Source organism: Dromiciops gliroides, chromosome 4 (assembly GCF_019393635.1).
Source record: "Dromiciops gliroides isolate mDroGli1 chromosome 4, mDroGli1.pri, whole genome shotgun sequence".
Taxonomy (NCBI): Eukaryota; Metazoa; Chordata; class Mammalia; order Microbiotheria; family Microbiotheriidae; genus Dromiciops; species Dromiciops gliroides.
Genome location: NC_057864.1, coordinates 14820751 through 14847406, shown reverse-complemented (window position 1 = coordinate 14847406; position 26656 = coordinate 14820751). Strand labels below are relative to the sequence as shown.

Sequence of the window (26656 nt, the reverse complement as noted above, 5' to 3'; positions counted from 1 at the left end):
GATTTAGGGGCTGCAAGCTGAAGAGGAGTCAACAGCTGGTGAAAGCTAATGAATCTCTGGCCACATGAAGAGAGACAGAGTGTCACCAGCTTGGGGGTGGCAGTCCTTGGCTTCGGTCAGACCACATCTAGAGTATCAGGTTTGCTTCAGGGTGCCCCATTTGAGGCATGGCTTTGAATTCGATTAGCCATGGTAGAAGCATTTTGCTTATTTTCCTTGAAAAGTGTCTTAGGGTGTGGGGGTGTGAGGCAGTACATTGTAGTGAGAAATAATAGCTCAGATTTCTCCAACGCTGAGCTTTGTACCGTTCTTTTCTCCCCTCAATCCAGTGAGCCACGTAGCAGGAGGATTGTTTTTCCCGTTTTTTCCCATTTTTTTGCATGAAAGAACTAGAACTTGAGCAGGAAAGTGATTTGCCCATAGTCTGCTGTGACAGCAAATATGTATCTGAATTCTTGAACCTGGGGCAAATTCATTTGAGGGGTTAGGGAGCTGTCAACTGCGGGGCAGAGGAGAATCAGATTGCTGGTCCATTCCTACCAGGAAAGGGAGCTGTCCATTCTCAGAGAAACCAGCCTGCATAGCTGCTAGGATTGGGGAAAATTTGGGCCTTGGGAGAAGGGCATCATGGCAATGGGAGCTTGGTGGCAGTGGGGATATATGAAGTATCTCATCAAATTAATAATCGATGATGCCTGGTTGAAGAATGACTAGGCTGTAGTACATGAATGTAATGGACTATTACTGTCCTTTAAAAAACATGATGAATGTAGAGAAGCATAGGAAGCCTTGTAGGAACTGATACAGAATAAAGTAAGCAGAGCCAGGAAAACCATAGAAGAGATGACCACAGCAATGCAATGGAAACAATCATGACTTCTGCCATAGAATAACCAAATTGGGTGCTGATAAATTAAAATGACCAAGGTTGGATAAAGATAAGGGAAAACTCTTCTGCTTATCATGGAGTGGGGAGGGACCGTGAGAATAGAACATGTCCTTTAATGTCAGACTGTTTATCTACTGGTTATTTGCTTAATTATTATTATTTCCTACTCTTTAAAATTTTTGTTATAAGGGATGGTTCTTTTCAAGGGGAGGGGGAGGGAAAAGGATACACTGAGAAATATAGGTGATGCAAAAATAAAATATATAAATTTTTAAAATCTCTGATGCTCCTGGAAGAAAACTAGCAATTGAATGTAACTAGCATTCATTAAACCCTGAGTCCAAGGCACCATTCTCTGAGCAGGGATAGAAATGTTACAAAGAAAAAGCATCTCCTGCCTTGAGGGAGCTTACCTTCTGAAAGGAGTGTGGCACGGGAAGCTAAAACCTGCGTATAGAGAAACAGAGATGAAGTATAAACACAGCAAATATGCTGGAATGCTGGCCAGGGGGTAGAGGTATGACCCACACCTGGGGAGAAGGATGTGCTCTCTCTTAGCCCTGGGCCATTTACCCTGTCCTAGTCATCGTTTGGATTCCAGGAAGGATTCAGACCCGTGTCTTTTCCAGCCTCCAAGACCAATATTCTTGCCAATAAAAATAGGGTCTTTCCATGCATTTAGCGTATCTGCAGTGGGAGCTCTGGATTCAAATCGTGGATCTCCCACTCACTTTACCTGTCTGGCTTTGGGAAAATGGCCTGAGATTCCTGACCTGTAAAATGAGAGATTTGGACAAGAATGCCCGTAAGGTCTCTTCTTGCTTCTTTAGACCGTTGGAAGACTATTCATTAGGGATGTTATAAGCAAAAAAATTCTCCCTCATTGTGATCAACCTGGGAGACATTTAAGTAAATAAGCAGATGCAAAATCGATTTTAAAATATACAAGGTCAATAAGGGAGGCACTAGAAGCTGGGGAGTGGGGGAATCAGGAAAGTTTCCATGTCGAAAGTATGGAATTGAACCTTTGGTCTGATGCCATGGATAATCCATGTGGCTCCAATAACCTTCAAACATCACCATCCAAATATGAACAGAAGGTCATAGAATTCAGCTGGAATTAGAGACTTCTGATCCAACCCCATAACTTTGCAGATGAAGAACTGAGGCTCAGACAATAAGTGACTCGTCCTGGGTCATCCAGCTAATAAGGATCTGAGGTGAGATTTGAACCCAGGTCTTCCAGATTCAAAGTCCAGTCCTCAGGGCCTGTTAACCCTGGGATTCCAGTCCCTGCTTTGGAAGCTGTCTTTGGATGGCTCGCGGCACCCATCAGAGTAGGGAAAGAAGTGGATCAGAGACAGCCCCTTTCTCACTCCCCTCCCTCTCCTTGTTTTTCCAGAAACAGACGCGTCAGTGTCCGGGGCTGCTGAATTAGTGCCTACCTCGTCCTGGAACATTTCAAGTGAACTCGACAAAGGTGAGGGCAGAGGCGGGGAGGCAGGCAGGAGGGGCTTTGGAGGAGGGGAAGGAGCCTTTCAGGGAGGGGGCGGAAGCTGACATTGAATTACACTGGGCCGCCTTTGAACTTCGGTTTTTTTGTACGGAGAGGTGAAGGGAGGGAGGGAGGAAGGAAGGCAAATAGAGCCCGGATTCTCGGTGAGCCTTTCCCATGGAATTACCTGGAATTCCATGGTTTCTGGAGAGAGTTTTTTTGTCTTTCCCCTCCCCTTCGCCTAGTAAAGTGTTCCACATGGTCCAAGTGCTTCAAGATGTGAATTACGGGTCGTTCCTGACCCTCTCAACATTGCACCGAGGGAATCTTATTGAAGGGATTTGATTCAAAATAAGGCAGCCCTGAACGGGGGCCTCCCCGGGGTGACCCCTTACAACGAACCCTTGATGTGTGGATGGGCTCCAGGATAAAGCATGTAGGGCTTTACTAATTGTTTCTGGCTGGAGACGGCTGCACGTGTGTGCTTACCAGCCTCTCACCGTTCGTGCCGGCTGTGTGTATGCGATCGTGTAGGCTGGTGTGTGGATGTGCTTTGTGAGTTTGTGTGTAGATGTGTGTTTATGTGTCTGTGTGCTGGTGTGTGTAGGAGAAATGGGAAAAAATCTTGGGAGGCCACAGACTGCAGGTAGGCATGGAGGGATCGTCTACAATCTGCTTTCTGGGATGAGCCTCTCCATCTCTGACCTCGCGGGTCTACTGGAGTTGAGTTGACTATTATTTAATCACCCACCTCGTATGAAGCACATCCCAGGCCCTGACAGTTACACATTTTGATGAGTGGCTTGGCTGGAGGGCCCTGTGATGACATGCTTGTCAGATCTTCAGGGGTTGTGGAAGTGGGAAAGAGCTAACGCTTTGGGTCAAAATTGTCGTCTAGAGAGGTCTCAATGACAGCTGATCTTGTGAGCTTCCCTAGAATAGGGACAAAGGAGGAGGCTCACACTTGGGCTTCAAAACTCAGCATCACAAGGACAGGCTTGAGCAGATAACAGTTGGGGAAAAAACAATCTGAGCCCTTCAGGGGACTGTAAGCTCGATGTGAATCAGCAGCGGGTTGTGGAAGCCAAGAAAGGCTAATGAAATCTCCCATTAGCAGCTGTCCAACCCGACCCCAACCCGAGACAACAATAACTAAATAATAGTATCTCACATTTTTGGACTAATAACAATAGTGCTATGAGAACTAGAGTATTATTGTAACTGTTGTGGTATTATTATTATACTATCAGTATAATATACTATAGGATTATACTATAGTCACTATCATACCTCCTACAAAACTATAATAATAATATAATAACAATAGCTAACATTTATATAGTGCTTACTATGAGTTAGCTACTGTGCTCAGCACTTTACAAATAACACCCCATTTGATCCTCACAACAGCCCCAGGGAGGTAGGTGCTATTGTTTACAGATGAGGAAATTGAGGCAAATACAAAACTAGTGACTTGCCTGAGGCCCAACAGCTAGTAAGTGTCTGTGGCTAGATTTGAACTCAGGCCTTCCTGACTCTAGGCCTGGTACTCTCTCTACTGCACCACCCAGTCACCTCTAAAGAAACTATAAGCTGCAGTGCCCCCCAATAATATCAAATAATAGTATCTAAGATTTATTATACTAATAGCAATAATGCTATAAGTGCTATAGTATTCTTGTTACTGTTAGGGTATACTAGTATACTATTAAATAGTACATTACTGGATTGTGTGTGTGTATATATATAATATACATGTATATTATGTATAGATATAGATATTCTACACACAGTCTATCTCTATACTACAGGATTACACTGTAGTAACTTTTAATACTCTAGTATTCCAACACTGCTGTGCTCTGAGTACCACAGGGAGAACAAGAGCTACTCTCTATGCAGGGTTTTAAGGTTTACCAAGTAGCAGTCGATCCATGATCGCAGACCTCATAATGGGGTGATTGGGAATCGAACCCAGATCTGCTGGCTTCAGGAAGCACCCCCTTCTTCCCTAACATTCTCCTGGAGTCTGAGGATCTTTTGGGATGTGCATTGTATGTGTACGTGCATGTGTATGTAGCCCATTTCAATGTACCAAGAGGTGCTCCCTTCTGTAACTTGCTCCTTACATTCTCCACACCAGCTCAACTGGACCACAAACCAGCACTTTTATTATTTGAATATCTATTAAGTGCCTCCAGTGTGAGGAGCATTGGCTGAGCTGTGGTTATTCAAAGAAAGGTCAATGGCAGCCCCCCTCCCCCCATTCCCCCCACCCCTTAAGGAGTCACAGGCTAGTGGGGGAGATAACATGCACACAAACAGGCACAAAATACTCTAGGCAGGAGAAATTAAAATAATCCCCTGAGGGGAAGGCCCCAGAATTAAGGGGAGCTGGGATAATTGAATGAGGGTTATCTCATTCACTCTTCACAACAGCCCTGTGAGGTCAGTGCTGTTATTGTCCCATTTAACAGAAGAGGAAACTGAGGTTTAGGAGAGGCTAAGTGGCTTCCCCAGAGTCACACTGCTAGGAAGCGTCTGTGACAGCATTCGAATTCAGATCCTTTGGTGCTCTACCCACTAAACCACCCAGCTGCTTTATCCTGCACTCCCTCCGAGAGAAGAGATCCAGGCTGCAGGTGGAATCTGGAGCTGGAATCCTGGAGTAGCTGGCTGATCCCCTTCTTCACCCTGGGCAGAAGTACAAAGCTTCCCTTGTCATGGAGACCTCCCCAATGCCTCTAGTTATTTCCTTCTCATTCAGATTGAGGACTGAAAATAATCCCATTGTTTGCTTGGGGGAATGAATGCCTTTGCATCTAGCTGCCTATTCCAGTCACCGCCCCCACTCCCTCTATCCTCCTTCCCCTCCTCTCTCCTCTTTCCTGGTCTTCTCTTTGCCCCTCCCTCTCTTCCCTCTACTTCTCTCCCCTCTTCCTTGTCTCTCTGTCCCCTTCTTTCTCCCCCTTCCTCTTCTCTCTCTTCCTTTCTCATCTTCTCTTCCCCTCTCCCTCTCTTCTGTCCACCTCTCTCCCATCACCGAACTTCCGTCAAGACTGCTTTCCATTGGAGGTATCAGCCATTAGCAGCAAGCGGTTACCTGATTGTCCTTTCCAACAGGAAATGAAATTTCAAAGAGACACAGCTGGCCACCCGTGAAGAGCTGTTGAAAGCAGCGATTGATGAGGAAAAGAGTTGGTTTCTAAAGCAAATGGTTTAAGAGAAAAAGAACTGAAGGAATGAGCTGACCTTTACAATCCAGTAGTCAGCTTACTAGGGAAAGGTGTGGTCAGAGACCAGCCTGGGGACCTGCCTCCCATGTTCAGTCAAGTCAGGTCTTTGGGCCAGACAGAATCTTAGAACATAGACAGAACACAGAACAGAGACTGTTTGATCTGGAGAAGACCTTAGTATAAAACCACTAAAAAAAACCCCAAACCCTTAGTATACAGAACCAAAAGGGAACTCAGACTTCGGGATATAAAATGTTAGAACACAGAATGTTGGAGTGGGGAGACTGCTTAGAATTTACTCTAGAACAAGGGGGTTTGGCATGGAATCCTCTGGTGGAGCTGATGGACCCTTTCCCAGAATAACTTTTAAAAATAATTGAAGGAGATGCTAAGTGTCAGTTAAAATTTTGTTGCTAAAAAAAGATATATATATATATATATATATATATATATATATATATGTGTGTGTGTGTGTGTGTGTGTGTGTGTGAGTTTGTGTGTCTATATATACATATATAGATGCACATACACATACATACATATACCTACCTACATATATGTGTGTATATGCATGATTATGTGTGTATTTTCCCCACCCACCCAAGTTCACAGAAACTCCTGAACCTGGCCATGGTCCCCTTGGGCCTCTGGTTAGGACTCTTGGTCTTGACTCTTGAAGGCAGCAGAAGCCTGAGCATGTCATCCAAACCTCTCATTTTACAAAGGAGGAAACTGAGGAGACAGAAAGAGAAGGGCTCTTTCCTCCCTGTTTTGTCCCCTGTCAGTTCTATTTGGAAGGATGGGAGGAAGAGCTCGGCATTTGGAGTCAGATCCTGCGGATTGGCATTCTAGCCCTTGTATGTGTGACTGGTGGGGTAGAAGCTCAAGTGTGCTGCTGCCTCTGTGGATCCTCAGCCTCCTCCCCTGTGATAGGATGAGGCAAGACTCGATAAACTCCAAGGTGATTGAGTGTAGCAGAAAGAAGGCTGGCCATGGAGCCAGGAGAGAAGTAGGCTTGGATCCCATCCCTTGCACATTTGACCTGTGAGACCATGGACAAGTCATTTGACTTCTCTGAAATTTAGCTTCTTCATCTATAAAATGGTAATAATGATACATTGCTGGGTTCTTCTAAGGCTCAAATGAGATAGAATTATGTAAAGTGCTCTGGAAATCTGAAAGGACCATGGACATGTTGTTTATTAGTATCCCCTTATTATGTAAAGTGCCTGACAAGCCTTCAAATTCTGTATAAATATTAGTCATTGCTCTTCATTCTGGCTGTAAATACTGTGATCCCTTTTCCAACTCAGGAAAGCCTGCATTAGCAGGGAATTCAAGAGAACCCACCCTGCTACTTATGACCTCTGTGGCCTTGGGTGAGTTACTTCTTTACCTCCCTCGGCCTCAGTTTCCCCATCTGTACTATGAGTCTTTTGGACTTGGGGTCCTCTGTAGCTCTAGATCTAGGCTGCAGTGATCTCGGGAAAGTCACCCAACCTCCACACGCCTCGGTTTCCCCATTTGTCATATTAGAAGGTGGGGTTAGGTGACCTCTAAGGTCTCTCTGGTCTCATCCCAGGCTGGCCCAGCCTTTAGCCCCATTGTCTGGTTAGTAGAATCTGTCCTTGGTGTTTCCAGCCCATTTCTGCCTTCTTCTCCCTCTGGCAGAGAGCTCCCTGGGGGTGAAATACTCAGCAGTCAGCTGTTGATGGGGGTGTCAGCTCCCTTCTGCATCCTCCTTCCAGAGAAAGGGAATAGGTCCCAAGTGTATCTACAGCACTTGGGACTTAAGCTTTTTATCTCTCATTGTGGGATAAAGGGCTTTGTCCTCCCTAAGCAGGAGTTCTGGCATCTAGCCGAGGATAACTTAGTGAAGGGAAGAGCCCGGACCTGGACAAGAGAAGGAGACTCCAACTGCCATCCAGGCCTTGACACTGATCAGCTGCATGGCCTTATTATGTCTGTGTAATTATGGGCTGGGACGAGCTGGCCTGTATGTAGATCACCTAGAAAATGAGCTGTTCTCACTAATATTAGGGGTAGAGACTGGACCCACACTTCATCGGGGAACTCCCGGGTAAGGAAACTCTTGTACCAATGTAGGGTGGCATCCTCTTTGCAGCTGCTAGTATTGGAGAATTGATGGGGCCACTGGGTGGTTAATTGACTTACCCAGGGTCACACAGCCAGCATATGTGTGGGTGGGTGGGTGGGTGGGAGGAACTTGAATGCAGGGCTTCTTGGCTCTGGATCTAGCTCTCTATCGAATAAGTCATTCTTCTTCTTCATCATCATTTCTTTCACCTCAGACATTCTATGACTTCATTCTGTGAATAGGAAGGAAGGAGGGAAGGAGAGAGGGAGGAGAGAGCAGGGAAGGAAGAAAACAATCAGGAAGTATGCTAAACAACTATAGAAATGTAGGTGTTTTATCATTAATAAGATACACAGGGTCTCCCAGAGGACAGCAGCTTCTTACTAACAATGAACTGGGCTGAAGCAGCTCAGCTAGGCCAAGACATCAGCAGCTCAGGGTGTCGCCCCTGACCCAGCACATGGTTGGGATGCTCCACTGAAGCCCAGCTTTGGGGGTCCCCAGCAGCAGCTTCACTCATTTAACTTTCTGGACATTTCGTGACCTTGCCGCCTTGATCCTGCTCTGGAATTAGAGGACCGGGTTCAAATCTTGCCTCAACCCCTTCCTGTCTCCATGAGCTTTTACAAGTCACTGGTCTAACTGGATCTCCATTTCCTCATCTTTAAAATGTGGCCAGTGGCTCAGCTGTGGTGGTGTGGGGTCAGTCCTCGTGCATGCTGGTGTTCTGGGGTACAGCACCCGCTCCTGTTCCTCCAGCACAGCAGCCAGTCAGAACCTCGTATGACACATCTTGATTTTCTCTTGTGCGGTTCATGGTTGAGTCGTGGGGTGCTGCTTGGGAGCCCCAGGATGCAAAGCGTGCCCCCGGGGGGCTCTGAACTGTATTCAGTGTCCTTCAGATTCAGCCTCAGAGCCACATAAACAGTACTTCAAACCCACGTCAGTCCCCATCACTGGAAAGATTGCCTAGCAGTGGGGGTCTTTATGACGAACTGTGTCACATCTGCTTTGCTCATTGAGAGACCAAAGCACAGTCAGCTTTGGTTTGGGTCCCCCAAGAGGAGATTGATAGAACCAGAGAAGGAATCCCAAGTGCCCAGCTTTGTGCTGTCATCCTTTAAACTAGCCTTTAAAACTATCTTGTTAGGCTGTGGCAGAGCAGAGTCATACCAAGTGCTGAGGACAAGCATTGCAAACCCGAGCAGGGCAGGTAACCTTGAAGTCACATATTTTATTGTATTAAAAAGAGAAGGGGGGGGGTACAGAGCCAGAGAGAGAGGCACACACGGAGACAGAGAGACAGGGAGAAATAGACAGAGAGACAGAAACAGAGACAGAGAGACAGAGACAGAGACAGAGGCATAGACAGAGACAGAGAGACAGAGACAGAGGCATAGACAGAGACAGAGAGACAGAAACACAGAGACAGAGACAGAGGCACACACAGAGACAGAGAGACAGGGAGAAACAGACAGAAAGACAGAGACACACAGAGAGAGACAGAGACAGAGAGACAGAGACAGAGAGAGGAATTTTTCTTCACAATGGTAGAGTCAGGGAGTGAGGAATGTTAACTTTGAAAATGACAGAGGTGGGGCAGTGGATAAAGCACTGGCCCTGCATTCAGGAGGACCTGAGTTCAAATCTGACCTCAGACACTTGACATTTACTAGCTGTGTGACCCTGGGCAAGTCGCTTAACCCCAATTGCCTCACCAAAAAAAAAAAAAAAAAGAAAGAAAAAAAAAAGAAAATGACAGAGGGGAGAGGAAGCCCTATTGTAACTAATTCTTGCTCATATGTGCTAAATATAACTTCTGAAGGACTAAAAGTGCCCCCTCAATGTCACTACCCCAGGGCAGAGTCCCAGTTGACCCTCTCCTAGTTATAGCTCTATATCTGACTTGTAATTAGGAAATGTTTGTACCCAGGGGAAGTAGCCTAGCCTTTGTGATTTGTTCCTTCAGTTCTAGAGTTTGAAGGGGTAAATGCGGGGGTGGAAGTAGAGACACCAAGGTAGTCAGGGATCCAGGCCAGTGGTTTGAGGCTGGTTCATTGGGTAGAATAGAAAGGAATTGGGACAAGATGGCAGAAGAATCCAGCTAGCCCACTCTACACAGTGGAAAGAGCCCAGGCTATGGAGTCAGAGGACTTGGATTCAAATTCTACCTTTAATGCTTCCTACCTGTGTGATTGTGGGTGATTCGCCTAATCTTCCTAGGCCTCACTTCTCTAAAATGAGAGAATTGAACTAGATGAGGTTTCTTGAGATCTCTGATCCCCCAATCTGGCAGATTCTCTGGAATGTTTGATGAATTATTCTTCCTAACTGAGTTTTAAGCTTTATTGTTTCTGTTGCTGAAGTAGAGCCAGAGCTGTGAGTGCCCTGGGACAAAGGGCTGATTGCCTCGCCCTAGTTACAGCCCTAACTTCCTCTATCACTTTTCATCTTTCAAGGAAGAAGGCTAGGGTGCCTGAAAGTCATCTGAGAGACACATTCCCAGCCCCATAATGAATTCTTTGTTGAGATTTAATGCTACACTAAGTTTTCCGGGATGCATTGTAGAGTCAGCAAAATATAATAACAGGAACAACAAAAGGGCCATGTGGCATCCGGGTGGGAAGGCGCTGGTAGGCCCCTCTCAGGCTGGGAGACCAGGACATCTGCCCTGTGTGCCCTGTGAGCTGTGCAGACTGTGTGAGCCCTGCCGAATCGGAGGCCCATCCCACACTGGGGAGTCGGGATATGGGAGCCCCTCTCTGCTTCAGCTCTGTCCCCTCAGCCAGGGCTCTTTTTGCAGCCAAAGCCCTTCCCCTTGAACAAAGCCACCCTCCTCTGGACCCTGTTATTCCCTCTTGTTTTGTCAGGCTCCATGCAGAGAAGGGCACCTCTGAGGCCAGGAGGAAGCAAGAGACGAGGGCTTTGACGATAAAGCTAGAGAAAGGCAGGCGCTCCTTTGGGGGCAGGGGAGGTGTCCGGGTACCCCTGCCCCCATTGCAGCAGCACAGAGCCGTCTTTGCTGCTGGGGTGGGAGGCAGGCTCACTAGAACTCTGGGTGCCTAAAACCCCACACCATTCCTTGTGCCCCACCCAGGCCTAAAGGGGCTCATCTTAGTGAGAGTCGGAGCAGAGGGCCAGGCCTTGGCCTGGGAAGCGCAGACCTCGCTGACCGTCTTCTGCCTTGGAACCAGAGGGCCCCCCTCTGGATGGAGCAATCGAGCCGGGAAATGTTTGGGCTTCTGTTCTTCCCATTTATACTCACGCTGAAGATTTATCTCCTTCCTATCATGGGGGCTCATTTTCTCTGCTCCCTGGGCACCGCTTTCGCTAATCCTGGCTAAGACAAGGAACATTCTCGGAGTCATAAATAACATCACTAGCCCAGAAATGTACTCTTGTCTTCCCCGAGGCTGGCGTGGGTCCCAGGAGGCCTCTCAATCTCTGGAAATCTCCCCTGAGTGGTTCTTCCTGGCAACCCCCCTTCTGAAGCACCATTAAAAGGAGAGACCCCTTGGTCTTTGTGCACAGACTGGCTCTACTGGGGGGGGGTCAGTTGTAGCCATTGGGTAGTGAGAGAGCACTGAGTGTGAAGATATATGGGGCCTGGGTTTGAATCTTGGCTCTGCTATTGACTAACAGGATGAGCTTGATTCTATCTGCACACTCCAGTGTCAGAAACCAGAGAGTTTTCAGAAGAAGGCAACTAGGGTGGCCATATGCTGTCTCGGTTTCTTCGTCTATCAGATGAGAGATTCTGACCAGCTGGTCACTGGGATTTCTTCCCACTCTAAATCCTATAAGCCCAAGTCATGAGTCTTATCATTTTGTGATTTTGTGCCCCCCTCTTCTTTGTCTTTTTTTTTCATCTTTTTTTTGGTGAGGCAATTGGGTTTAAGTGACTTGCCCATGGTCACACAGCTAGTAAGTATTAGGTGTCTAAGGCCAGATTTGAACTCAGGTCCTCCTAAATCCAAGCCTGGTGCTCTATCCACCGCACCACCTAGCTGCCCCTCTTCTTTGTCTTTTAAATTGTGTTCTTTGGAAAGGTTGTGGTCTTCTGGACCCAGGTGCCTCCTGGCTAGACTCCAGTCCAATCCAACAAGCTTACTGTATCCAAGACACCATGATAGGTTCTAGGGATACAAACAGGAAATGCTCCCTGCCTTCAAACAGCTTTCTTTCTCCGGGGGGATATAACAGGTAAGCAAACAGCCGAGGGTCTGGACTTGTGGGATCTCTTGGACTCTGCCGCCATCTTGGTTTTTAAAGCCCTTCTGTTCCTTAAGTGGGAAATGAAGAGGATGCCCAGTTTCCCACAGGAAGGGAAGTGGAAAAGAAGCTGGTAAAGTATACAGAGAAGTCATTCACATAGTGCTTTACAATCCTCTAAGGAAAGTAGGTAGGCGGTAGTAGTAATCATCAGCTTTCTATATCGTTTAACGTCTACATAGCGTATTTACGTATGCTGTCTCCCTGAAGACTTTGCCACAGAGAGGACAGGCATTATTATCCCCATTTTCAGATGGGAATACCGAGGCTCAGGAAATGGGAAGAGGTAGCAAGTGCACCATGAGGCAGTACCAGGAATGGTGCCGATGCACAGGACGTCCTCACTCCGCCCCCAGCTGTCTCTGAACGCTGCTGGACGCCCTGTTGTTGGCCTCATTTTAAGGGAGAGGAAATTGAGGGTGGGAGAAGTTCACTGACGGCTGAGGGGCTTGTGTCGGCTGGAGCTGAGTCTCATTCTACAGTCTCTTGACTCTTCTTCTCAGGGTTCGTGCCCTCACTGCCTTGTGGGAAGAAGCTCTTGGTGGAAGGCCAGGGAACTAGTCCATCTTTTGTATGCAAGTCTAGGAAGGCCTGTGATTTCATCAGCACGGAGAACTCACCAAGTAAAATCCTGCCTCCTCGCCCCCAACCCAAGGTAGACTTGATACCTCTCTGGGCCTTAGTACATCATGGGATCTGTGGCCTAGAGCTAGAAGGGACCACAAAGGGTATAGGAACGTGTTGTTGTTGCTGCTGCTGCTGGTGGTGGTGGTGGTGGTGTGGTGATGATCTTGAATCGTTTCAGTCATGTCTGACTCCCATTTAGGGTTTTCTTGGCAAAGATGCTGGAGTGCTTTGCCATTTCCTTCTCCAGCTCATTTTACAGATGAGGAAACAGGGTGAAGTGACTTGCCCAGAGTCACACAGCTAGTAAGTATCTGAAGCTAGATTTGAACTCATGAAGACGAGTCTTCCTGATTCCAAGCCCAGTGCTCTATGCACTATGGTGCCCCCTAGCTGCCCTTATAGGTTCATAATGTGAAGGGTTTAGAGCCTATGGGAACTGAAGAGATTATAGGGTATAGAACTGGAAGGTCATTAAGCCTGGTCAACACATATTCATTAATTAGTACCTACTGTGTGCCAAGCACTGGGGATACAAAGAAAAGCAAAAAGCCATCCCCGTCCTCAAGAAGCTCACAATCCAATGAGTCTGACCCCCTAATTCTACAGAGGAGTAAACTGAGGCTCATGGAGATTAAGTGACTTGCTCAGTGGCATATGGCTGGTAAATATAAGAGGTGAGACTTGAACTCAGGATGTTCTCATTCCGGGTCTGGTGCTCCAGCTCCATTCTACCCCCCCCCCATTCTACCATTCTACCCCCCCCATTCATTCCTGTTCCCAGCTGACAGCACCCCTGAGCCCAGGATCTCAGCACCACTTTGGGTCTTTATGGATTCTCAGCAGCTTCCCTGGATGCATTGACACATTCAGCCATCCCTCAGGCTTCAAGAGCTTATAGAAGGTGGACCTGCCTACCGGCCTTGGAAATGGGTCTGCTGGTTTCCTAGGCATAGACCCCAAGAAGGGAGAATCCAGGCAAGCCCTACACCGTGCAGTGAGTTCTGTAACCCATTACACACATCATTATGCAGCATCGGCATACGGGGGAAATATTTTTTAGACAAGGCTGGAAAATTCTGCATTCCTGTGCCAAGCAAGATTTCCTGTGTGGGGCAAGAGAAGCTAGTTAATCATCTCTTTAGTTCCAAATGATATTACTTCAGGGCAGTTCCTGTCAAAGTTTCATGGTTAAATATCTCCCAACTTGAATTGATTCTCTCTGATATTTTGTATGTTAAAGAAAGCTGCCGGAGTCTTGGTTGGTCCAGCAGGCTCCCCTTGCTGAAGCTGACACGGTCCTCCCTGCTTCATGCACCTGGGAGCCCTGGGCATTTACCCAGACTCCTTAAGCTTCCACCCTGACAGGGGGGCAAGGGGCAAAGCTGACTGGCCTGAGCTTCAGGAGGCTGGGTTCTCTGCTGAAGAGCAGTGTCACCTCTGGCTTTTCACTCCCTGCTTTCTGGGCCTCCCCTACAGCATGAGAGCCTTTGATGAGAGGGCCTCTGAGGGCCCAGATGCCATGCTTAGGGCTGCTAGGGATCTCAGAGACCTCCGGTCCTGCCCCTCCTCTTAAAGAGGGAAGACTGAGGCCCAGAGAGGCCAAAGGACCAGAGGGCCGCTTTCTCTGCCAGTCATCACTCAGGGACAGAGTGGCCTCTGGGTCAGGCCATATCAGGAGGGGCAAAAGTGGGCAGCAGAACATTGGCAAGGGATTCTGGCTCCTGTGCCCCCAGCCATGACCCCCTACACACACTGACTGCCTTAGTTCCTGCCACTGGCACTCAGCATGATGATGGTGGTGCTGACTGGAGAGGCGGGTAGAAGGCCAGACTTGGCATCCGACAGAGCTGGGCTCACTTCCTGCCTTTGACACCTACTATCAAGGTGACCATGGGAAGGTCCCTGACCCGCTAAGTGCCCCAGGCAGCTCCAGAAGGCTGCCGGTGACAGGCAGGCCCACCATGGTGGAGGAAGCGGCTGCTGTCTGATGAGATCACGGTTCTCGAAACCCCCTCCTCCAATTAACACACACAGAATAATAATCTGGTGACAGGCTGAGCCTCAGAGGCAAGATATGAACCCAGGTCAGAGCCAGCGTTTTCACCGTTCTGCCACACTGCCTCTGGCATTGCTGATCTTGTTGTTGGCTCTAGAAGGAGCATCGTGTCCCAGGAGTGCACATTGGCTTATGCCAAGTGGCTTCGATGGAAGACCCAGAACAAAGTGTCCCTTCCATCTGACTGCATTTTAAGTGTGTGTTCAAATCAGCCCCAGCCTTCCACATCTGGTGAGAGAGCTTGGATGGGGCCAGTGAGAAATGCCCTTGCCTGTGTCGGAGAGATGGTCGTCTGCCACCACCATGGATGGACCATCTGGAAAAGCCTCCTGCCGACTCTGGGGAGGGGGGCCAGACCCCCGGCCTCGCCAACATGCGGCGAATGCTGGACCAGCAAGCTGAGCTCTTCTGCTGTCCAGGGCCCGGCTTCCTTAGGTGTAAAATGCTGGGCTGCACCACATGGCTTCTGAGGCCTTAGGACTCCTGTTATTCAGATCCTATGATCTCAGGCCCAGGGAGGAGGAGGGAGCAGTGGCCCATATAGGAGAAGGCTGAGGGGACGCAGGATTCCTGCCTTCCAGGATTTGAAGGATGTGCTGGGGAAGAGGGATTAGTCTTGCTCTTCTTGGCCTGACTCAGGCAAGACTGGAGCATGGGATGGTCATGGCTCAGAGGGACGATTTGCTTTAATGCACAGATAAATACAATTGATGTGGGGTGGGGTGGGGATAGGTATTGACAGCTCGGAGAATCTGGACGACTGCTTGAAGAAGGCAGGGCTTGAATGGAGCCTTGGAAAGAGCTAGGGCTGTAAGGGGTGGTTCTTGTTCCACACAACAACCCTGAGAGCCCGGGGCTTACTTCCATTTTACAGATGAGGAAAGTGAGGCTGAGTGGATTGGGTGACTTGCCCAGGGCCTCATGGCTTGTAAGCGTCTGAGGAAGGATTTAAACACAGGTGTCCCTGAGTCCCCGTCCAGGACTCTTTGGCCGTCTGTCCCCCTACCTTTCTCTTGTGCAGGTACAAGTGGTGACGGTTCCAGGAAGAAGCTCACGGGTGATTTTCATGTTCTCTTGTGCCCTCCTGGTGCTTCCAGGTGGCCCCTAGAAGCCTGGGGCTCCCCAGACCTTGCTGCCCAAAGCCAGCACTCCTATTCAGAGCGGGCCGGCCCCCTTCCTGCCCAGAAGAGCTCCAGGCCTGCGAAGGACCCTTAAGGAGGGAGAGCAAAAACAAACAGACGAGGAGGATATGAATGAGACTTCCCTTCCTGCCTGGGAGGGGGCAAATGGATGAGGCTCTTGGAAAGCCTTGCTGTCTCCACTCATTAAGTGCTTAAGGCCTGGTCCCCTCGTCTCGGCTCCCTGGGGGGGCGACTTCTAAGGAAGGCAGCCAGAGTTTGGAAGGAACCCTTATTTTCCTTGGGTGATTCATGAGCGAATCTGTCTCCTGCCTGGAATGTTGCGCTCTGCCCCTGGGAACCTAGTATTGCAGCTAAGCCGGGATGCTACTCCTCAGCCCAGAGATGACCATCTTAGACAAAGCCATGGCTACCAGCCCTGGGGCAGGAGAGCAATGGCCTTAGTGGTGAGAGAAGCCGCATGACAGAGTGGGTCAAGAGACAACTTGAAGGCGGCAAAACCTGGGTTCAAATACTGCCTATGGCACGTAAAGGATGTACAACCCCGGGCAAATCACAACCTCCCACTGCTTGGGGGTGGGGGTGAGGCTCTCTAAGACACCAGGGGCTGCATTGCACCAATGGAATCTCAGGTCGAGTTCCTGTCTTCTTCATTGCAAGATGCCTATTGGATATTCGGGTTCTTTACCATTTACATGGAGTAGAGACATCGCTAAATGGCTTCTCTACCGAGCACTGGTTCATTGGAAACTCAGGGAGGGCCACTACAAATGAGAGCTTATCGAGTTTCCCGTCTTCCCTTTTCTCCTTTGCATTCCGATCATTTGTTGCGAAAGAATCTTTTGAGCAACAATTGTCTTCAGCTCAGGTATCCGGAAGAGCATTTTGGAGCCCTCCCCTCCCCCTCTCCTGTGGTCTAGAAACAGGGAACCTCGGTACCCAGTGCAATGTTGGGAACACCGAAGTTGAATTTCGTCTTCTAACTGAATCTGGCGACTTTTCCCTTGAGAAAACAGTGGATCCCTATTCTTTGGGTTTTCTTTTGGGTAAACTGACATTGTTTTGGAGTGGGATGGAGAACATGACCAGGAGCAGTGACGACGGTGGGCACCTGGGGCTTTGTCCCACAGTGCTGGTATTTAGGGTGCATTGAAAACATGCACGTTCCTTCAGCAGGACACAAACAACTGAATTTAGTTAGAACTATTGTTGTTGTTGTTTGTCCTTCATTCTTGAAGAGGACCATGACATTGGGGTCATGTCATGACTTGCACTGAATTGGATTTAAGTGAGGGAGGGCTGGGCAAGGTCCCCAACCTCACTCTCTCCTCCAGAGCCATCTGGGGCCAGTGGCAAGATATACATCAGGACAACCAGAGATGGCAATTGGAGTTAAGTGACTCGCTCAGGGTCACATAGTTATTAAGTGTCTGAGGTGAGATTCGAACTCAGGTCCTGTTGACTCCAGGGCCAGTGCTCCATCCACTGCACTACCTAGCTGACCTAGATAGAACAATCAGTTACAAAAGGAAGGTGGTGTGTGCTTCCTTATTATCACAATTTAGATGAGCAAACACGCCCCATTATGTCCTTGAAGGAGAGTGGCTTCGTTGTGTCTTCTCTCTGACAATAAACCCAATGTGTCTCCAAAAGTTGAGGAAGGGTACTTGCCCCAGAGACGTCTGAGAAAGCTTCCCTGGTAACCAGAAGAAATTGCATTATGATATACATAAGGCTGCTGTTGGGAATAGAGCCACTAAGATTGTGAAAGTATTCTAATATAAACTTTGGGGAATTGGTCCAGTGGGATAGAGAGAGAGCCTCTGAGTCAGGAACTGCTGGGCAATTGGGTGATTTATGTGTGTATCTGTCTTCTGCCTGGAATGTCATGCTCTGTCTCTGGGAACCTGACTATTATTGGAGCTGTACTAATGATGTTTCTTCAGGGCAGAAGATGCTCTGCCTCCAACACATGTTGCTGTATCTTCACCACCTAGAACAGTACTTGGCTTAATAAAGGCTAGTGAATTGATTGATTGGCTCAATGGTCTTGGGCAGGTGACTCAATGTCTTTGGCAACTCCTTAAAACTATACATAAAAGTATAAGGTCTATAAGTTGCAAAGCTGGTGCCCTTTTGTGTTAAAAGATGAATGAATGAATCAATCAGTAAACATTTATGAAGTCCCTGCTATGTTCCAGGTACTGTGCTCATCAGTTATGGATCTGGTCATAGTAAAGTCTTTTCCAAGTATGGACACTGACTGGTCGGTCCCCTTGCTCTGCTCCTTGGGGCTCTCCAGGTCTCCCCTTGAAATCTCTGTCTAAGAAGTGGAAGCATTTGTTGAAAGCAGAAGAAATATTGCTTTCATGTTCATGCACAATTAGCTCTTTCATTTTCCTTCATTGTAAATCACCCTTCTCCCGTCAGTCCCGGGATTCAGACTGTTCACAGGGTCCGGCAGGGAGCAAAGGCAGTATATTAACTCTGCTTTGTTTGCAAGTTTTCTTAGGCACACTACATTAGCGGCCGTGTTTGCTTTCCCACTGGCAGAGAGCACGTTCCTCGTTGAGAAATTGGTGTTTCGTGAAAGTCCCATTTGTGAATGATGGAACTGCCAATATGGGCTGATTGGAGGGGGTGGGGAAATCAAAGGAAGAGTGTCCGAGTTCGCATGACCACGGATTTTTCCAGTTCCTAGAGCCTGGTCCTCTCTGCTTAGTTCCTTGTCCCTTCTACCTGAGTCTCCCCATCAGATGGTGGCCAGGTAAGGACCTGCCCTGTGGTTTACACCAGGTAACAACAGAGAGCTGCCTCTTCCTGGCTTCCCCAGCTATCTCTGTTTATTCAAAAGATTGATAGAACAGAGGGTCAGGGGACGTGTTTTATTGTAAGTTTCTGTTCCAAATTTCCTGACATTTTCCGTAAAAAATAGGCCTTTAAAAGGCAGAAATAGGACTAATAGGAACCAGATCGTGAAGTGATTGTATGTCATAATGTCAAAAATAACTGCTTTTCCTTGACTTCATGACATTAATCTTGAGGCGCATAGCTCAGAGAAGCTTAATGGGTTGACTTGGGGTCTCCGACTGGACCAGCCACTGACAGAGGGGCCCACAAAGTGATAGCTAAGTCCCCGGATGGTTATCGGGGCTTTGCTTTATGGCCTGCCATGGATATTTGTTGATGAGTTCCAAGTCACTTTCCTTCAAAAATAAACTGTCAGAAAAGGGGCAGGGCTGGGGAGGGGGAAGGGCAGCTCCAGCTTGGGTCTAAGATGTGGAGACCAAGCAGGGAGAGGCATCATTTCCCCTGCTCAGTTCAATGGTGTCAGAAATTTCCTGAGGGATGTGCAGAAGGGCGGGAGATTATAGAAGAAATAATGAAAATGCTTGGGGGGAGACCCGGATGTGAGCCCCCAGCTCCGCTCTGGGGCCTCCCTGTGATCTTGGATAAGTCACCGAGACTCTCCAGGCCTCGGTCTCCTAATTTGTAAAATGATGAGGTCAGATCAGATGGCCGCTGTGGCCCTTCCAGGCCCAAGTCTGCTTCTTGTAAGCCCGGGAAGTACTTCTTCCCCTGCACCCACCCCCAGGCTATACCATTTAGTTGTGATCATCTACCAAAAGTCTCTTTTCTGGGAAGGTTCCGTCCCTTCTCTCGGACTCAGTTTCCTTGTCTGTAAAACAAAGGGGGTGACATAGATCATCTCTAAGACTCTCTCTGGTTCTGAGTAACCTTCCACAGTCCCTTCTAGTGTTCATGTTCAATTTTGTTTTTTGGTTTTTTTCTGTCCTAACATTTCATGTGCTAAGTATCATACCAGGTCTGACATTCTCCGTCCGAAGTTCTCTCCTGGCCTGCCTCATCATTAGATCCACCAAGGGCCCTTCCTGCCCAAACAGCTTAAATTTGACATTCTGCATTTGAAGACACCTTCCATCCAGTATTCTGGGTTCAAAGTTTCTTTCCAGTTCTAACATTCTATGTTCTAAGGACCCATCCAGTTCTGACATTGAGTTCTGAGTTCCCTTCTAACTCCAACATTCTTTGTTCTAAGGACCCATCCAGTTCTGACATTGAGTTCTGAGTTCCCTTCTAACTCCAACATTCTTTGTTCTAAGGACCCATCCAGTTCTGACATTGAGTTCTGAGTTCCCTTCTAACTCCAACATTCTTTGTTCTAAGGACCCATCCAGTTCTGACATTGAGTTCTGAGTTCCCTTCTAACTCCAACATTCGTTGTTCTAAGGTCCCTCTGAGCTCTAACATTCTAGGTTCCAGAGTTCCTCCAAATTCTCACATTCTATTGTTTTAAAGTCCCCTCCAGCTGCTACATTCTGGATTCCAAGGCCCCTTTCAGCTCCATATTCTGTGCTCTAAGTGGCATCCTGCCTCTTATCATTTGAGTTCTAAGATTCCTCCACATTCTGTGTTCTAAGCTCCCTTCCAGCTCAAAATTCTGTTGTAAGCTGCCTTCCAGCACTAACTGTAGATGCTACAATGACATCGTGTGGACTCTGTCATATTCAAAGAGGTTCAGTGCATGTTGTGCTTTCAGAGAGGAGGGCAGTGTCTGACTACCAAGAGGTGAAGCTATGGTAATTGATTTACCATGAAATATAATGACTTTTATGAAAGAGAAGTGAAGTAGGCTCATCAATGAGGAATTTCATCTGGTCCTGGCACAGAAGGGCCCGTCATTATAACCCAGGTGTGAGTCTGGGTATGTCATGGGAGCCCCGTCTTCACTGTGAATGCTCTGGGACCATTAAGTACAACTGTGACCAGACTGCTCCAAAGCCTGGTCCCAGGCAGTCAGCTGGCTTCTTGATTGGTAGAGAGTTGGGTTTGGGATAGTAGAATGGATCAGTGAGCTGGAGCCAGAGAAGCACCACTAGGTAGGTCCCCCAATTGGATAAGAGTGGTTATGTGCTTTAGGAGAAGGGTTTTTTTTCTTTTCTGGGGATGGGAGGGGTTCTGCTGCCTAGAGCAGTGCTGGTGTCCAACAATCAAGGAAATGGATCCAGATTGGCCAGGCTCTGAGATAATATATTTGGGGGGTTTTATAAAGCCCAAGATGATCCATAAATGGCACGTATGATCATAAGCAGCATCATTAATGCCACAGGAAGGAGGGGGTAATGCAAGTCATCCTTCCAAGGGCCCGCAGTGGTTTTCTTTATTCAGAAGAGGTAATTTTTGAGGAATCTGAGGTCCAGTTGTGCTTGTCAAATCACAAATGGTGTTCTGGGTGAAGAAGCCCAAAGAGAAACAAGTCCATTTCCCAGGATCATCATGAGCCTGATTTTCTCCTCCCTTTAACAAGGGCACTGGAATAGACAGACCCCTCGGGCTCTCAGATTCTATATTCTAAGTGGAAGGGGCAGGGGCTTCCAACCCAGTTAAGGCAATCCCAGAAGGCCTGGACAGTTCAAATGAATCACACCTAGTTGTGAACAAGTCCCTGATCACTTTCAGAGGAATTAAGGGCTTTGTTCACTGTGTAAAGACACAGTATGCTACCTAGGAAATATCTTGTGTTTGACTGAAATAATCAGACACAATCCTGGACCCATTTGTATAGCCGGTTCAGAGTCATGAATTCTAGCACCAGGCCAGTCTAGTGGAATAGGAGTTCAACCTTATGCATTCGAGAGAGCCATAAGAGGTCCCACCAGCAGCTGGCAGTGACTCCTGGGGTAGTAATGATTGACAGCCAAGGAAGTTCTTTCGGACAGGTATGGAAAGACAGTTGCCTAAGAATGGTAACAGCTGAAGGGTGTGAGACTCCTGTTGGCAGAGAGAAGTGCCAATTATGGACTCTAGAAAGGTATCAATCCCCAGAGCTATACTCAGGGAAACTCTGTGAGGACTCTAAGAAGAGAGGGAAAGATTCCCAGGGTCAGAACTTGAGAGGCAGCCATTGCCATACACCTTCCCTACACATTTCCTCACTATCTGTCTTTATGCTTTAAATTTGCTCTGCCCAAGGACTTGGTATATTCAGGGGAATAGCATACCTAGAGTTTGGGGGAAATGTTTTGCAACCAATCATATTTACTGTATCACCGTTACAGATACCCTTTTCTAAAAGCTAATTAAGGGGCAGCTAGGTGGCACAGTGGATAAAGCACTGGCCCTGGATTCAGGAGTATCTGAGTTCAAATCCAGCCTCAGGCACTTGACACTTACTAGCTGTGTGACCTTGGGCAAGTCACTTAACCCCCATTGCCCCACTTTAAAAAAAGCTAATTAAAGCAACTGTATGATAATCAGTGGGAAACACACAGATTGGGGCTTATGAGCACCAGTATTAGAAACCCATTCCCTGAGAGGTTATCTCTAGAATCCTGATGGGAAAAATAGTCAGCCGCCCTCTGGCGACCCCGACCTGTAAGACCAAGTACCCACTTGGAGGAGTGGCCCTACAGTGGTTCCTTCTAGTTCTAAGATTCTACAAGATAAGGTTCCTTCTGGTTCCAAGGTCTTTTCTAATATTTTATGTTCTAGGTTCTTTGTTCTAACATTTTCTGTTCTTTGATCCCTCCCAACTCTAACATTCTATTGTAACATTCCTCTTACCACAAATTATTTCTCTTCCAAGATCCTTTCCAGCTCTGATATTTTAAGTACTGAGGTGCCTTCTATCCCTAACATTTTGTCTCCTAGGGGTCCTTCTGGTTCTCACATTATAAATTCTAACATTCTTTCCAGGTTTAACATTTTTATGTTCTATGTTCTAACATTCCATGTGCTAACATTCTATGTCTTGGGGTCCCTCCAGCTCTGACATTTTATGAGTTTAAGATTCCTTAAAATGCATACAATAAAAAGCTCTTGGCAATTATTTTTAAAAATCAAATCTGGCAGAATCAAAAATTCACCAAGGAGTGGAAGGGTCATGCACCAGAGCTTACTTTCTTGGGGGAAACCCCCAAATTCTGGTATGTCAACCCTTTACTCTCCCCACTCTTCCCAACCCCATAACCCTAACCTCCAGCAGAGAATCTAGTTAGAAAAGTGAACAGAACCCAAACTTTGCTATCGAGATGTAACTTTAGAGAAAGCAAGATGGCGTCACCAACTGTGTGGTCCCAGGAGAGATAAAAGTTCCTTGGCTAGGATGACAGGCTTTTATTTTGGAAGCCACCTGGGATTCCACTTAGTGTCATGAAATTTTGGAGGATTTATGTTGACTCAGACAGTCAACTGCTTAACAGAGTGAAAATACCCAGATTTCTCCTTCGAAGGCACGGGATGCTGTCCTGCCATCATCATCACCATCTTCTTCTCCTTCTTTGCATGGTCTCTCAACCCAGCATCACAGGGTATGACCATTCCCATTCCCTAATGCTATGCAGCCAAAGTTTTTGCTATTAAGGACATGCAATTTTTAAATATGACGCGGCGTCCGTCTCCCGTTCATGCTATTGCAATCCCAGAGATGACTGATGATGTGTTTGGTTTGTTTTGGCGTTGAGCCAGGAGCAGAAATGTATTTCAGGCTTGGCTTTCCAGATACTATCTCCAGTTATTTAGAAGTTCATTATAGGGCACCCCCTCTGCCTGCTCCAGCATTAAGAGTCTGTCAGCATTTCTCTGAGGCTTTATAATTCGGCCATAAAAATAATAATAAACATAAAAGTCATGGCCACCTTTGCTAGGATAAAGCAATAGTGATGGCGGGCTAAGCCTGGGAGAACAATGGTTTCATGATTTTGAATATGAAGTGGCTTGGAAAAGAACATGACCTAGGATGAGAGACCTGGAAGTTCAGCCTTGTCACATATTCAAGTTCTTCAAAGTGCTGACCCTCCCACTGTTCTGTTCGCTATTCCTTACACATGATGCGAAATCTCCCATCTCTAGATCTTTGCATTGACTGTTTCCCCAAGCTGAGAATGTTCTCCCTTCTCATCTCTGACTCTTATAGTCCCTGTCTTCCTGCAATACTCAAGTCAAAGGCCATTCCCAAAGGCCATTCCCTGGCAGCTAGTGCCTTCCCCTCTAAGATTTCCTTCCATCCACTCTGTATGTATCTAGTATATGGTTGTTTGGGTATATATTGTCTCCCCTAATAGCATGTAAGCTTATTGAGGGCAGTGGCCCATTGTGCTGTGCCTAGCATGGTGCCTGGCATATAGTAAGCCTTTAATGAATGCTAGATATTGATAGATTACTGGAGATTTGTGGCATAGAAAAAGCAGTAGGATGCAGGAGACAGACTCTGGAGTTTTCTACCAGGGCTTTTTGGGGTGAATAGCTTCCCTTTTTTGGAATACACCTTTTCTCTTCTTCAGAAATGAAGGAAGGGCAGCTAGGTGGCACAGTGGATAGAGCACTGGCCCTGGAGTCAGGAGTACCTGAGTTCAAATCCAGCCTCAGACACTTAACACTTACTAGCTGTGTGACCTTGGGCAAGTCACTTAACCCCAATTGCCTCACTAAAAAAAAAAAAATGAAGGAAGAGGATTAGGTGGCCTCTGACTTTTGTCCAGCACTAACATTAGATATGTTGTTTTTTTTTTTTTAGTGAGGCAATTGGGTTTAAGTGACTTGCCCAGGGTCACACAGCTAGTAAATGTTAAGTGTCTGAGGCTGTATTTGAACTCAGGTACTCCTGACTCCAGGGCCGGTGCTTTATCCAATGCGCCACCTAGCTGCCCCACAGATATGTTTCAATGTGTGAAGTTTTCTAAAACCATATGGTCCATTTTCACATACAGGTACCTTCAGAGAGAGTTGCCTCAACCAACATCACAAATGCAAAGAAAACAAACAATTATGAAATGTCTAGTATGTGCAGAAAGATGTGCTAGGCCATTGGAATGAGATGATGTAGGTCTGCCCTCAAAGAAGTCACGGTGTGATAGGGAAAAATAGATAAGCCAGAATAATTTTGATACCCAAGAGGAGGTGATGAGCACATTGGAGAGGTAGAAACAAAGTCCTATGTGACTCCCAAGGGGGAAGATAGGATCAGGATGGGTAGGAATCCGCCAGGCAAAGCTAAGGAGGGAGGATGGGGACACCCTGCCCACTGCTGTAGACTTATGCCTTGTTCACATCATTAAAATATTATAACCAAATGCACCTTAGCATCCCAAAGCAGGAGACTCCACAGTTCTGGAAATCCTATCTTGGTGTTATTTGTTGGAGTTACTGAGATGCAAACCTCAGCATCTCAGATTCTGGAAAGACCCCTCGAGGCCATTCCCAGTCCCACCAAAGCCAAAAGAAAGATGCCCTCTCTGATCCACTAGCCCTCCAAGATTCCATCCAGTGTAGATGCCATGCATGATTCCAAGAAGATTGATATTGATTCTGGGATCTCCTCATCCTAGGAAGGAGTCTGCCAAGTACTACGGAGCGAGTGGGCAGCCTGATGGCTTTTGCCCATTTCTGCAGGCGAGGGATTAAAGCCCTTGTGTCAGATCGCGCCCTGTGGTTATTCAGAAGTCCCATGCCATTAGCCTGATTTTTATTGAACGCAGCTCATGGCCCCAGCTCAGGAATGTACAAGCTGACTTAGATTATGCTCGGCATTGACTTCATTAAGATAAAAATATTTCCTGAGATAGTGAGTCAGAAGTATTTATGGTGAAGGGGCAGAAAGCGACTTCAGGTTGATGGTGTGAACAGAATGTTCCCCCCGAGTCAATTGGGATGACCTAAGTACATCTGGCAGGGCTCATTTCTACTGAGCCGAGCATTTTATTTCACAGTGTAGGCCACCACCTCTTCTTAACAGGATCCATCATGTCCGGAGGCCAAGATCTTGGCATGTGCCTCCTTAGATACCTGAGTCAGAGCCCTGAGTTCTAACTGGGGGCGGCTCCTCATTGGGTCATCAGCTTGGTAGGATCAGGCAGAGGGAGGCAGTGGGAAAGGTGTTAACCTTTACGTCTTTCATATTTCAGTTTCTATGCTTGTTAAAAGAGGAATCATTGTTGCCCCCCTCCCCCACCTCGCAGAGGAGTGGAAGGGGGAACTCTTTGGAAATTAAGTCATGAATGTTGGGAGGAATTTGTACGTGAAAAATGCTATCAAAATGCTCCGTAATCTACAGTGTCTCCAGAGTTACATGTTCATAAATTCACATGGTCCCTTATGTATTCTATGGGCAGATTATCCCTCCTAAATTATGGCTCCTACACTGAACCATAAGTTCCAGATGTGGTCCACCCTGTGCGAAGGACAGCGATGCTATCCCTGGCCCATTGGCTTCAGGAACCTTAGCAGGCTGTAAGCTCCATATGTGTTAGAATAGCAGCAGCATGCATTTATTTACTACTTTATGGTTTGCAAAGTACTTTTACATGGTAGCTTATTTGACCCTTACAGGAGGTAGGTGCTGTTTATTATCTCCATTTTACAAATAAGAAAACTGAGTCCAAGAAGAGCAATTAAGTGACTTGGATAAAGTCACCCAGTTAGTAAGTGTGTGAGGTGGGATTTGAACCCAGGTCTTGCTGACTTCTAAGCCTGCTCATTATGTACTATACCACTGAACTGCCTCCTTTTCAGTTTTTAACAATGTTAGCAATGTTATGTGACAACCTAAATGAATAAATGAATGGATAAATAAATTGATAGAGAAAGAAAGAGGAAGGAAGGGAAAGAAAGGGAAGGAAGGAAGGAAGGAAGGAAGGAAGGAAGGAAGGAAGGAAGGAAGGAAGGAAGGAAGGAAGGAAGGAAGGAAGGAAGGAAGGAAGGAAGGAAGGAAGGAAGGAAGGAAGGAAGAACTAGCTTGGGTTGTTTAAAAAGAGGCAAGCATAGTATCTAGGAATAAAGGAAAGAGAACCCCTACTCATACCCTATCTGTAGTCTTGTGCCTACTT

The 26656-nt window shown here is 47.1% G+C and overlaps 1 protein-coding gene across 1 annotated transcript in view; it reads left to right on the top strand.

Annotated features, from left to right (window-relative positions):
* ROR1 (receptor tyrosine kinase like orphan receptor 1) overlaps positions 1 to 26656 on the top strand; it is a 348021-nt gene that overhangs the window by 217184 nt on the left and 104181 nt on the right. Inside the window, exon 2 of the mRNA XM_043999765.1 lies at positions 2292 to 2369. Within this exon, the coding sequence (XP_043855700.1) occupies positions 2292 to 2369 (78 nt within the window). The remainder of the gene's footprint in view (positions 1 to 2291; positions 2370 to 26656) is intronic.